The following is a 13,951-nucleotide window of genomic DNA, read 5'->3' as shown; positions in this document are numbered from 1 at the left end:
CTGTCTGTCTGTGTTACCCAGTTGAGATGGTGAGGGGCATAAGGGGAAGGGGCTCTCTCCAAGCCACCCCCCTCCTCCCATCTCCTTGCCTTACCTGGGGGCTCCTTCCTTCCTCCAGTTCTGGGGACCAAGGATGGACCCATCAGCAGCGCCATCATCAGTAGGGGAACCAAAGCCACCCCCATGGCTGCCATAGAGATGGGGAGGGGGGAATTTGATTCCACCCCAAAGGCAGAAACCTCGCTTTCTTACATTTTGGAGTCCAGGGAGTGCCTGGCCAACAGAGGCGCCAATGAGAATTCGATGTTCGGGTGTGTCACCAGTCTCCAGGTAGAAGCACCTCTGGCTTGTACCGTTCGAGATCGTTTTTGGACTTTTTGCAGAAAAAGGCAGCGGAAGCTCTATGGGGCAGCTGGGGCGGGGGGATCCTTACAAGCGTGGGATGGCGGCCCTCAGATGCTCGGCAGGCCTTGTGGCTTGAGACTGGGGGCAGTAAGGGAGGGGGCCAGGGGAGGGGACAGGCAGGGACCCGCCCCATTGATGGGGCTAAGCCTCCCTCGGCCCCTCGGGGTTGCAGCCTCATGCTACCCCCAGAAGAGTCCATTCTACTGCCCTTGCCAGGGCTTGGCCTCCTCCAGCTTTGGACCCTCCTGAGCACAAGAGCATCGGGAGACCCCTGAGGCTGGATCAGACCACAGTCCATCTAGTCCAGCATTCTCTTCCCACAGGGGCCGACCAGCTGCCCCCCTGGGAAACCCACAAGCAGGACAGGAGCGTAGCAGCACCCTCCCACCCATGTTCCCCAGCAACAGGACCCCTTTGGGCCAGATCCAGACTCCACCATCCCCTTGGGGCTAGACTGAGGCTACACGAGGGCACTGGGCGTGGGTATCCTCTGCCGTGACGTGAGGAGGAAGAGGAGGGCCTGGGGGGCTTTGAGGGCAACAGACAAAGAGAGATGAGGGCCTGGCATCATCGCAGTGCAAATGCTACCCAGAATCCCCTGGGGGACGGTGCTGCTGCTGCTACCCCAGAGCTCTGGCAAACGCCAAGGCCTAAACGTCTGGCCCTGGGGGTGACAGCATCGTGTAAGGGGCCTGCAGTGATTTAGGAATCCCGAGCGCACAGGCGATGCCCCATGTAGAAAAGCAGTTAGTCTGATGATCTTTGGGGCCAGCATGGGGAGGAGAGGGGCTCTGCTCACTGACCACACTGGGCTTCCCTCGGCCCTGAGGGGACAGACAGGCAGGCTCAGCATCCCCCCACCGGTCGACCTTCCGCTGTGGGGCTGCTCCCTCTGGCCGCTCCAGCTGGTGACCATCCTGGGATGGGACTCCTTGGTGGGACAGATCCGGACTCCATGGCACCTGCAAGCCCAGACGCTGGCGAGGGCGGAGGGCTCTGCAAGGGTCTGCAGCAGGAGGAGCCCTTGGAAGACCCCCCCAGGCCTATCCTAAAGCCTTGCAGGAGGGGGTCTCTGTGTGGGGGTCTGATGGGAAACAGCCTGGCCAAGTCACCCAACAGCCCAAGACCCCAGGAGCTGTTAATCCCCGGGGAACTGTGGTGGCTGCATTGGGGGTCAGGCGAGCGGCCCGGCCTAGACGTCTGGGACGGGCCCAGTGAGCAGACGGTGCCTCCTTTCCAGCTTCATGTGGGGCGCCGGGTGGGGGAGCAGAAGTGAGCCCTTTCCGGAGGGGCTTCTCTTTGGCACAATTGTCCCCAGTGGAAGGAGCCATCTGGACCCCCCCCCCGCAGTCATACCCTAAGGCCCCACTCAGGTAAGCCTTGTGGGGGGTTCTCCGTGTGGGGGTCCGCGGGGAGCAACCCCGCCTCACCAGTCCCCAACAGCCCAAGACTTGTGGGCCACGGAAAGGGCTGAGAATCTTTAGGGCGGCTGTTTCTGAGGCCCAGGCAGGGAGAACTCGCTGGTGCCAGGGGCCGGAGGGGGGCACGGGAGGGGGCTCATTGCTCTCCCAGGATCAGGCATTTGCTCATTGCCAGCAGTGTGCCTGGAGATGCAGCCCGTCCCCAGAGTGCATTAGATGTCCAAGGGGGATGGGGCGGAGGAGGAGGGAGGGTCCAGGTGGCAGCTGTCAAAAGTATCGATTGATGTTTGTTTCCATATTCCCAGGACCCCTTTCAGGGCAGCAGTGGGGCGTCCCTCCGGCTTCGCTTTGCCTAGAGACCTTGGCTGGGAGGTGGAACTTGGCCTCCTCCTTGGAAAGCCTTCTGGGGCGCTTTCACCAGGGCCTTTCCCCATTGGCTGAGCTCTCCTGGGCTGCTCCAGAGCCGCCCCCCAGCCGCCCCTTTGGGGCCAAGACTGGGCTGGACTGGGCACCTCTTGTCCCAGCGTTTCCTCCAGCCCCACTCCACTGTGCACATCTGGCCTGGAAGGAGCTGGAACAGCAGCAGCAGAAGGGGCTTTCCGCGGGGGGTGGGGGGCACCTGTGTCTGGGGCTGCTGCTCCTCCTGGGTGCTGGCTTTGGGTGTGAGGTGTAAAGATGGCACACGAGGGACCCCCTGAGAAGGGGAGGGGGCAGCAGACGTGGGTGCAGCCTGGAAGGCGGGTGGTTTTGCAGAAGGGGGAGGCTGTGGCTGAGAGTGTGTGGCTCACCCCAGCCCTGCAGTGTAGTCCAGTGTTCCTAGTGCCTGTCAGAGATGGGCTGCTCCATTGATCTCTCCCTCTGTGCTCATTTGTGGTGAACACGGAGGTGAGAACAGCTTTGGGGCTGCTTAGCAGCTGGTACTTCAGCACCCAAGCTGGAGGAATCCTTGACGAGGTTGCCTGGATGACGCTGGTGAGGAATCAAAACTAAAAGTAGGGGGATAGATCACTCCAGTGCAATGTGCAGAACTGAAACAGGCTCTCTCCAAAACAAAGAGATGGAGGGAAAGGAACCAGGGGATGAATTGTCAGGAATCCACCTCAAAGCAGCAGTCAGCAGCACAATCCCATATATTATTTCCCTTTTTGGTTTGAGGTGGGGGCTGCCTTGTGCAGTTTTATACGCTGTGGGTTCGAGTGTGTCAAAGTCAGTCTGTGTGACGGTAACTGAAGCTGCCCAGTACTGCAACACCTTCTCCACAGACGTGTATGATGATGGGGATGGAGTTCACACTTCCAAAGACCAACTCCTCTTGCAGGTCACGAGAAGTGCCAGGGCCACTCTGCAGACATAGGTGGGCTGGTTGAGGAGGGAGGGCGCCTGGGTCCAGAGAAAGGGGCCGGGAGCCAGCAGGATGCTTGGACCTATTCTGGAAGGGGGGAGTGTGTCTCATGGGTTAGAGCAGAGGGTTCAGTGTGAGCTCTCCCTGGGATGTTTGCCTCCCAAAATGGCCACAGGACGTCGCCTCCTAAAACATTGCAGAACTGTCAGGAAAGGCCTCTTACTTCAGCCACGCTCCAGTTCCACAGAGTAGACCTCCCCATCCACCGCCACGGGACGGGCACTCAGACCCTGAGACCTCCCCACTGTGGCCAAACACAAGCCTTGTTCTGCTTCAAGCCACACTGGCAAATCTCTGCAAAGAAGTATTCTTTTTTATTGGAATGCTTGTCTCTAATATTCCAATGGAAAACTATTCCTCTCCAAAGTGAAAAGGGATCAGGAATATCATCATCATCATCAATTGTATTTTGCATTTATCACAGCAATTGAGCAATGTTTTGGAGCTGTTATTCCATCCCTTTAGCCCCAAATCAAACCCTACATTGAAGGAAAAAGAGTGTGCTGCCCGCAATAGGGGGTGATGCGGCTGCTGCTGCCCCCGCTCCCCCGGGAAATGGGGGGTGGGGTGGGGGGAGGTGAGATTTGGTCCCAGTAGCTATGTCAACCCATGGAGGAGGGGGGTCTCCAAGGGAGGGGCTGAGGCTGAAGGTGGACTGGGGAAGAGGTGGGGAGGGAGGTGGGTTAGGATGTTGGCTCAGTAGGAGGGGGCTGCAGAGAAGAGCCCCCCCCTTTAGACTACAGTCTAAAATGATGCACACTGAGGCAAAACATCCCAACTTCACCAACATGCTCATGGGATCTGAGCTAGCAGTGACAGACCAAGAAAGAGATCTTGGGGTTGTGGTGGACAGCTTGATGGAAATGGCAACCCATTGTGCGGCCGAGAAGGAACTGAGAATGAAACTGCCAATATCATACTTTGTTGTTCAGTCGTTAAGTCGTGTCCGACTCTTCATGACCCCCTGGACCAGAGCACACCAGGCCTTCCTGTCCTCTGCTCTCTCCCGGAGCGTGCTCAAGTCCATATTCATTGCATCAGTGATGCTATCTAGCCATCTCATCCTCTGCTGTCCCCTTCTCCTTTTGCCTTCAGTCTTTCCCAGCATCAGGGTCTTTTCCACTGGATTTTCTCTTCGCATTAGGTGGCCAAAATATTTCAGCTTCAGCTTCAGTATCTGTCCTTCCAGTGAGCACTCAGGGTTGATTTCCTTTAGGATTGACTGATTGGAGCTCCTTGCAGTCCAGGGGACTCGTAAGAGTCTTCTCCAGCACCACAGTTCGAAGGCATCAATTCTTCAGCGCTCAGCCTTCCTTACAGTCCAGCTCTCACAGCCATATGTTGCTACTGGGAAAACCATAGCTTTGATTAGACAGACCTTTGTTGGCAAAGTGATGTCTCTGCTTCTTACTATGCTGTCTAGGTTTGCCATAGCTTTCCTCCCAAGGAGCAAGCGTCTTTTAATTTCATGGCTACAGTCACTGTCTGCGGTGATCTCGGAGCCCAAGAAAGTAAAGTCTGTCACTGCAACCATTTCTTCCCCTTCCATATGCCAGGAAGTGATGGGGCCAGATGCCATGATCTTAGTTTTTTTGATGTTGAGTTTCAAACCAGCTTTTGCGCTCTCCACTTTCACCCTCAACAAGAGGCTCTTTCGATCCTCTTCGCTTTCTGCCATTAGGGTGGTATCGTCTGCATATCGGAGGTTGTTGATAATTCTCCCGGCAATCTTAATTCCGTCCTGTGATTCATCCAACCCGGCGTTTCTCATGATGTACCGTGCATATAAGTTAAATAAGCAGGGTGACAATATGCAGCCTTGTCGTACTCCTTTCCCAATTTTGAACCAATCGGTTGTTCCATGTGCGGTTCTTACTGTAGCTTCTTGAGCCTCGTACAAGTTTCTCAGGAGACAGCTAAGGTGGTCTGGTACTCCCATCCCTTTAAGAATTTGCCACAGTTTGTTGTGATCCAGTAACGTGGCTGGGAGTTGGAGCTCTCTCTATCCTCAGGCAGTTCTCTGGGACTCTTTCACCCGGCAGCAGCCTGGTCAGCACAGGGGCATTGTCCTATTGGCTGAACTTGCCTGGGACGCTCCAGAGCTGCCCCCCAGCAACACCTTTGGGGAGCAGAACTGGGCTAAATTGGGCACCTCCCCCCCCGCTGCCTCCAGAGTCTCCTCCTGGCTCCACATCTCCCCAGTGTGGGTCTCATGTGTGACCGACCATGAAGGAGACAAAATGGCCACCCAACGAGATGGAAGGGGCTCTCCTGGGCACCCCCCGGGGTCTGGGGTGGCTGCTCCTGCTGGGTGCTGACTTCTGCTGTGGCAAGAGGGTGCCGGCCCAGGCGGGTCCCCCAGGATGGGGTTGGGGGCGACTCATGGCTGAAGCCGGCATCCCCAAAGACTACCCTGATCCTGGTCCACGTGAAGGTGTTTCGCGGCCTGCAGGTAGAGGCCAGGCCAAGCTCACCCCTCTCACCCACCCACCCCTGTCCAAGTCAAGAGTGTGGAGCCGTGCCAGTGAGTTCTCGCAAACATGTTTTTCTCCAGCCAAACGCAGAGTTCAGGAAGTTGCAGAGGAGATGCAACTTCTCCCACGTGTAATTATCAAAATCACAGTGATTGATTCCTCTTTCTGCCAAACCTCCAGAGATCTTGCCAAGGGTCACCTCTGAGTCCGCTGATGTAAACATCAGAATACAGAGCAACGCAGGGTGATGTCTTGCATCCGAGTGTGAACGGACTGGCACATCAATGCCTGTTGTGCCACGCAGAGCTTAGGGCAGGCGAGGAGGCAGTGTGGGTGGGGAGTTTACATCCTGGCATCCCCTTCAGATGTGCAGCTGTGTCTGGCTGGGCTCCGTCTCTACTGGGGAAGCCACTGATGCCTCCGTCTTGCAAGAGGACTTTCCATTCCTCGCATTCTACATCCAGTCAGTTCAGAGGAGCAGGCAGGAGGATGGAGGCTGTGCCAGGCGCATCCAGAACACTGCTTCTTCTTCTTCTCCTCCTCCCCCAGGCCACCTGCGGGATGTTGTGGGCCAGATGCCCCTTGACTTTGGAAAGGGATGAATCAGCCCCACTGAACCACTACAGGCCTGGGGACCTCCTCGTTGGCGGGGTCATCTATGCCACGGGAGTTATGTTTCTACCATCCCCTTTCAACAAGCCTCCATCTACCAGGCTTTACACGTATGTCATTCTGTGTGTGAGCTGGAGGGGAGTTGCTGATGCTCCATTCTCTACCAAGTTAATGAGCGCCATTCATCCCGAATGGCCCAGGACTGTCCCTCTGAGCTGAGAACTGGGGAATCCCCACCCTGTTTTGCCTGGGGGGGGGCATCATCACTCCATTCAGTGCCCAGCCTGCTGGCTCATTTTGAGAAGTGTGGCAACATGATACAGGACAATTTGCTCTGCTGTCGTGTGGGTGTGCAGAAGGAAAATCCACTTCTCTCTCTTAACCCATGCGAGCAGACCCAGGCTGTGATGAGGGGGGCAGAGCATTTCTCCCCCCCACCCCCACCCCCCGCCCTATGACTGCCCAGTAAGACTGCAAAAGTTTGTCTGGACACCAGCTCCTCTGAGGAAGCATCGAAAGAGCCGGGTATGTTTAACCAGACGAAGGGCAGACATGAGACCTGTCCTCAAATATCTGACAGGCTGTCGTGCCAAAGATGGAGCAGGACTGGGCTCTGTTGCTCCCGAGAGGAGGACCAGGGAAGCGGATTTGGGCTAAACAGTAGGAAAAATTCACCAACCTGCTGCCCTCTCAGTCCTTTGGACTACAGCTCTCAGCATTCCTACCATTTTCCGTGCTGGCTGGGGATGGTGGGAGATGAAGTCCAAAACAGCGGGGACACTGGGTGGGGGACATCTGCCTTGGGAGAAGTTTCCTTGTGAAGCCAGCTGCTCAGGAGTGGAACAGGTGGCCTCGGGAAGTGGCGGGTCTCTCTCCCCGGAGGGGTTTCAGCAGGGCTGGACGGCTGCCTGTCAGGGATGCTGTTGTTGCGTCCTACGCTGCAGATCCTGCACTGAGCAGGGGGCTGAGCTAGATGGCCTCCAAGGTCCCTTCCAAGTGTGAACGGCTAGGGTTTGTTTCCTAGTGATCCCCAACATGGACTTGGCGTTTTCCCACACTTATTCCTACTTGCTGCTTTCTGTTCTTTAGAGCAATATTTTCATTGAGCTCTGCAGCCGCATCTTGGATCCTCTCGGCATATATTTCTCCCCACTCTTTGCTTTCTGTTCTTTAACCAGTTACTTGTCTCCTCTTACTCCACTACTGGGACATTTGCTCAGGAGTCTTTGGTGAGGGACCTTGTCAAAACTCTATTTCTGTATCCAGCAGATCACCCCTATTGATGTGTTTTGAAACTCTCAGAAAACTCTCCAAGATTAATGGGACAAAACATACCTTTGCAGAAGCCACCTTGATTCTTTTCCTGCAGGGGTGGTCATTTGATAGGCTTGGAAAAAAAACCTTTAACTTTTCAGAAATCTACCCAGAACACACATTAAGCTACCTGGCTTGCCATTTCCTGGATGCTCCCTGGATTCCTTAAAAAGAAAAAAGCATTGCATTGGCCTCTCTTCAGTCCTCTGGTACAGAGACCAATTTTAGGGCATGTTATAATAATTTTCAACAACGAACAATGGGAACATGTGGGATTTTTAGCTTCCGCATGTTGTTGCAGGTGAGATGCTTCTGCTGCTGTATGTGTTTGTGAGAGGTGGTGGAGGGACTTTCCTTGATTTGCACTTTGGGTTAACAACAGTGGACTACATTCCAGGGTTGTTGTAACACTATCTTGGCTTTTAGGAGCACACAGTACATTGTATGCCCAGTAACTGTCTTGGAATTATTGAACTGTGACGACGACAATAAAAACAGGGATACCATGAATCTAAGAATAGAAATAGCCTTGTAGATATCATGTGCTTTCACTACATTAAAGCACAGTAAAAAACCTACAAATTGTAGAGCTGCAGTAAAATTTACCTCCCCCATCCAAGGGGCTCGGGTGGGGCGGGCAATGTAATTGAATTCTTCTTCTTCTTCTTCTTCTTCTTCTCCTCCTCCTCCTCCTCCTCCTCTTCCTCCTCCTCTTCTTCTTCTCCTTCTTCTTGCTGCTGTTGTGAACCGCCCAGAGAGCTTCAGCTGTTGGGCGGTGTAGAAACAAAGAAAGAAAGAAAGAAACTGGAGGTAGTACATAGCCATCAGGAGAAGTGGCCACATGGGTAGCCTTCTCCTCCAGGGATTTGTCCAACCCCCTTTCAAAGCTTCCCAAGTTGGTGGCCATCACTATATCCTGTGGTAGCGAGTTCCATAGTTCAGCTCTGTGCTGTGTGAAGGAGTCCTTCCTTTTATCTGTCCTGAATCTCCCACCAGTCAGCTTCACAGGGGACCCCACTGGGTTCTAGTATTATGAGGGAGGCTGTTAAATGTCTCCCTATTCATGTTCTCCACACCACGCATAATTTTGTACACCTCTGTCACGTCCTGCCTCTTTCCCAAGCTAAAAAATCTCAACTGTTGTAACCTTTCCTCATCGAGCAATTCTTCCGGCCTCTTGGTCATTTTAGTTGCCCTTTTCTGCATTTTTTCCAGCTCTGCAGTATCTTTTTTATGTAGGGTGACCAGAATTGCAAACAGGATTCCAAATCCTCCCCTTCTACATTTGGGGAATCAAACACATTTTCATCTTCATCCCTTTGGGATGATTTAACTCAAAAAGGATGCTAACCAGCTCCTGTCAGCTTTCCCCCAGGTTTGGTTGAAGAGCTGCTCTGCCACCCTTTTTATGTTTAGCTCCTGCAGTCTGGTTCCATTTTGGTTCAAGTGCAGCCTGTCCCTCTTGTACAGGCCCGGCTTGTCCTAAAACGTTCCCCAGGGCCTAACAAATCTGAAGCCCTCCTCTCTGCACCTCTGTCTCATCCACACATTGAGACTCCTCAGCTTTGCCTGTCTAGCTGGCCCTGCATGTGGAACAGGTAGCATTTCTGAGAAAGCGACCTTGGCGGTCCTGGATTTCAACCTCCTACCTAGCCTAAATTTGGCTTCCAGGACCTCACGAAAACATTTACCCACATCGTTGCTAGCAACATGGGCCATGACCACTGACTCCACCCCAGCAGTATCTGCTAGGCTATCTAGATGGTGTGTGATATGCACAAGCTTTGCACCAGCCAGGTAATTCACCCTGCGGTCTACACACCCATCATAAACCCAGCTGTCTATGTGTCTAATGATCGAATCTCCCACTACCACAAGCCCCCTCCCCCCGGAGGCACATCCTCAGCACAACAGGGTATTTGTCCTTTGAGGAATGTGTCCCTTCCAAGGGATCATTTCCCGCTTCCTCAGAATGACACCCTCCTTCCCCAAGACCCGCATTCTCCGTGACAGCAGAGGAGCGGTCACCCTGGGAGTGGGTCACAGCTAATAGGTCCCTGAAGGTCCCATCTACCAACCTCTCTGCCTCTCTCAGCATTTCCAGGTCAGCAACCTTGGCCTTGAAGGAGCGCCCTTGTTCCCAGAGAGGCAGGAGCTCCCACAAGAGTTCTGTCCAGCAGGCAGCCTTTATGTATGTATGTATGTATGTATGTATGTATGTATGTGGGGTCACGAAAAGTCGGACACGACTGAACGACTGAACAACAACATGTATGTATGTATGTATGTATTTATTTATTTATACACAGCATTGAAAACACTTCCAACCACAGTTAAAATCAAGGACCAGTAAAATGGAGCAGTGTAATTAATTTACTCACAGCCCAGGGAAAGCCTGTTTGAACAAGTGTGTTTTCAGGAGGTGTTTGAAAGATGTCACGTTTTCTGCCTCCTGAACTACACAGGGGAGGCTTTTTCAGGTGGCGGGTGCTGTTACATACACACAATACATGGGACATCCCTAACACCTCTGCTGGCTTTCTGCCTTCATAACGTAAAAAAAATTGCTATGATTAGGCTTGTTTACCTGGAAAACTAACTTGTTACTAGGAGAAGGTGTGGAATTTATGTATAGTTATTTCTTTACAATTACTTACTATGAGAAGGGAGGGAAGAGTCAACTGCCCTGGTCTCCATGCCCTGCTAGGGATGGACGAGAGTCCCTTACCTGTTCTCGAAGCTTGCTTCACGGTGGGGGGGAGGCGCTTCACTTCTCCCCCCGAAGTTCAGGCGACGGGGGGGAGGCGCCCCATCCCTCGCCAGCGAAATTCAGGCCGGGTAGAAGCGCCCCGTCTACCCGGCCGCGAAAAAAAAAGTAAACACACACACACACACCCCCGTGATAGGCTATGTAACGATTAACGTAGCCTATCACGGCTAGATTTCCAAAGTCAGCCGTGATAGGCTACGTAAATCGTCACGTAGCCTATCACGGGTGACTTTGGGAAAAAAAAAAAAGTGCATACGCAAATGGCGGCGGCCCATGGGCGCCGCCATTTGCGTTCCTTATTTTGACACGTCTAGTCTACGTAAAGATTTATGTAGACTACGGCGAAAATAAGGGCAACGCAAATAGCGTTCCCTTATTTTCGCCGTAGTCTACGTAAATCTTTACGTAGACTACCGGGACCAAATAAGGAACGCAAATGGCGGCACCCATGGGCTGCCGCCATTTGCGTACGCGCTTTTTTTTTTTTTTCAAAGTCTCTCGTGATAGGCTACATGACGATTTACGTAGCCTATCACGGCTGACTTTGGAAATCTAGCCGTGATAGGCTACGTTAATCGTTACATAGCCTATCACGGGGGTGTTTTTTTTTTTTACTTTACTTTTTTTTTTGGTAATGGCGGCGGCGGCAGCCGTTCGGGAGACCGGCCGCCCCCCCACCCCCCACGAACCGCCGCCGAACCGCCGCCGGGACCCGCCGCCGAGAGGGATATTTGGCCACGGTAAGTCCCATCCCGGGGGGGGCGGGGGGCCGGTGGAGAATTTCCCCACCAATTTCGGGGGGGCCGAATGCATTGGCACTCGGCCCCCCGAAGTTTCGGGGAGAAATTCTACCCCATCCCTACCTGTTGCTAAACTCGCACGCGGGCTTAGCTCTGTGTGCCAACACTTCGTCACTAGGGCTGCGATGCCTCATCAGCTAGGTGGCAACTCAGGTGAGGTCCTGCTGACAAGCCCTTTCCCCATTCTCACTCTGTCACACACACAGAAAAGATTTGTTCAGTTATTTCCTTCCAGATTTAGAGGCTGCATGTTGTATTTTACCAAAAGTGCACCAAGGCAAACCCTCCACCTTAATTTAACTGGGTACCACTCCCCTTAAACGAACCTTCCCCAACCTGCTGACTCTTAGATGCCTTGCAGTTCAACTCCCATCAGACGCAGCCACCATGGGGCCAATGATCAGGGATGCTGGGAGTGGTAGTCCAAAACAACTCGAGGGCTGGGGGAGGGCACCTAAGAGCAACATCCCATCATTTAAGAAATCTTCCCAATCCTTTGTCCTGTCACAATTTCTCAGTTTCAAGGGTTGCCTAATCCCAGCACTGGGCTGCACATCTGCTCTGGGGTTTTGCTTTAAAATGGATCCTAGCTCTTGACCCACAGCAAAGGCTCTTCCCCCCTTTCCCGGCTGCCTCTAAACAAGCAAAGCACAATGTGGGGACGGTGTGTTGTGCTTCTGGTTCAGGCCCTGGATCATAGAAGCATAGAATCATAGAATATAGGGTTGGAAGGGGCCTACAAGGCCATCGAGTCCAACCCCCTGCTCAATGCAGGAATCCAAGTCAGAGCATCCCAGACAAATGGCTGTCCAGCCTCGTCCTTAATGCCTCCAATGTGGGAGAGCCCACAACTCTCTAGGGAATTGGTGCCATTGTCGTAGTATTCCTCTAACAGTCAGGAAGTTTCTCCTGATGTTCAGCCGGAATCGGGCTTCCTGTCACTCAAGCCCATTATTCCGTGTCCTGTACTCTGGGATGATCGAGAAGAGATCCTGGCCTTCCTCTCTGGGACAACCTTTCAAGTACTTGAAGAGCGCTATCCTATCTCCCCTCAGTCTTCCCTTCTCAAGGCTGAACATGCCCAGTTCTTTCAGTCTCTCCTCATAGGGCTTTGTTTCCAGTCCCCTGATCATCTTTGTTGCCCTCCTCTGAAGGAAGTTCTGGAAATGTAACACAGAGATATTTGCCTTGAACAGCCTGTCAAGTAAAAGAAGCAACAACTGAATATTTTCCCTAAGTGCAGACAGGATGACAATGTGACACTTCTTTTTGAAATCAGGAAAGGAAATACCGAATACTGGAAGATCCTGTCCTTCTTCTTTGCCACCCAGGAGATCAACCAGAATCCAAGGCTCTTACCCAATGTCACCCTGGGCTACGACATCCATGACAACTATTTTGATGCAAGAATGACTTCGGATGCCTTGCTAGACTTGCTGTCTCTTGGGCAGGGAAATGTTCCCAACTACAGCTGCGGAAGAAGGAATCTCCCATTGGCTGTTCTGGAAGGGACTGACTCTGACATCTCCATCCAGATTTCAACCATGCTGGGCATCTACAAAATCCCTCAGGTGCAGTGGGGGGGGGGGTTTACAGGCTGAGTCTAGCTCTACTTGGGGTTCTCTCCAAAGGCATCAGAACGTTCTCCAGGGAAATTCAGTGGGAGCTTCCCCCAGCCATGAAAGAGGTGACCTGGGTCCACAGTGGGGTGCAAGGTGATAAGGCTCCCCCCCAGTTCAAATGTGAAAGAAAAATCATGCACTCAAGGGCAAATCGGATAATTAACATGATGTGTGGTTTGCTCCTCATTCATGCTCATAACTCAGAAAAGACGGGGACAGTCAGAGGCACAGGTGAGGGGGTGGGCAAACTACTTCGCAGCTGCCAGTCACCACTAAGAAACAACTGTGTTCCTATTCTGGGCTCTGTTTCTTGGCCACATTCAATACTATTGGGAATGTGAGATGAACTCTTGGGAACTTGCTTCCCTTCTGGACACTCAGGAGAAGCTCCATAGTTTAGGGCATATTCGTTTTGCACTGTTCTGTCATCCTGCAGCTTGAATAATTTATTCATCATGAAATTCTGACTATTTGTTCCACTGGTATGAAATATGGCACAGATATTTCCAGTTAAAAGGTCTAATCTGAGAAGGTTTCAGAAATATTCGATGAAGAATTGAAATTTCGTTGTGAAGCAAAACCAACCACCCATCTCTTCCTTTCTTTGCCAGGTCAGTTATGCTTTTGTTTCCCATGTTTTGAGCGATAAAACTCACTTCCCGTTTTTCTACCGGATGGTCCCCAAAGAAGGAGCCCAGTACCCGGGGATTGCCAAACTGCTCCTGCATTTCAGATGGACGTTGATTGGTCTCGTTGCTCCGGACACCGACAACGGAGAGAGATGCATGAGGGCCTTGACCCCCGAGCTTATCAGGGACGGTGTTTGTGTTGCTTTCTCACAAAGCATCTCAGGACTGAGTACAAATGAAGCGGACTTCCCTCAGACTTCATTCCACCAGTGGAGACAAGTCAATGTCTTTGTTTATTGTGCAGAGACTAGATACTTCTTGCTTGGACTAAATCTTATGCAACTGTATGTTGAAATATTGATGAAACCCATTGTAGGGAAAGTCTGGGTCACCACGGCTTTGTGGGACATTGCCTTGGAGTTGATGTATAATCGTCCTTCTCTCCAACTTACCCTTGGTATATTTTCCTTCACTCTCCAGCAAAATAAAAGCTCAAAATATG

At 52.5% G+C, this 13,951-nt stretch overlaps 1 protein-coding gene and 1 long non-coding RNA gene across 2 annotated transcripts in view; one reads left to right on the top strand and one right to left on the bottom strand.

Moving 5' to 3' along the window:
- LOC146356691 (HLA class II histocompatibility antigen, DR beta 4 chain-like) overlaps positions 1-271 on the bottom strand; it is an 18,371-nt gene extending 18,100 nt beyond the window's left edge. Inside the window, exon 1 of the mRNA XM_084841270.1 lies at positions 95-271. Coding sequence (XP_084697396.1) covers positions 95-194 — 100 coding nt within the window. The 5' untranslated portion in view covers positions 195-271. The remainder of the gene's footprint in view (positions 1-94) is intronic.
- Positions 1-13,951, top strand: part of LOC146356690 (uncharacterized) — a 14,471-nt gene extending 520 nt beyond the window's left edge. The window contains exons 2-3 of the long non-coding RNA XR_014788676.1: positions 12,478-12,769; positions 13,432-13,951. This is a non-coding gene — a long non-coding RNA (uncharacterized LOC146356690). The remainder of the gene's footprint in view (positions 1-12,477; positions 12,770-13,431) is intronic.

Source organism: Heloderma suspectum, chromosome 2, assembly GCF_057233095.1.
Source record: "Heloderma suspectum isolate Gila_16-S chromosome 2, 16-S_ref, whole genome shotgun sequence".
Classification (NCBI taxonomy): Eukaryota; Metazoa; Chordata; class Lepidosauria; order Squamata; family Helodermatidae; genus Heloderma; species Heloderma suspectum.
This window is presented reverse-complemented; position numbering and strand designations above follow the sequence as displayed.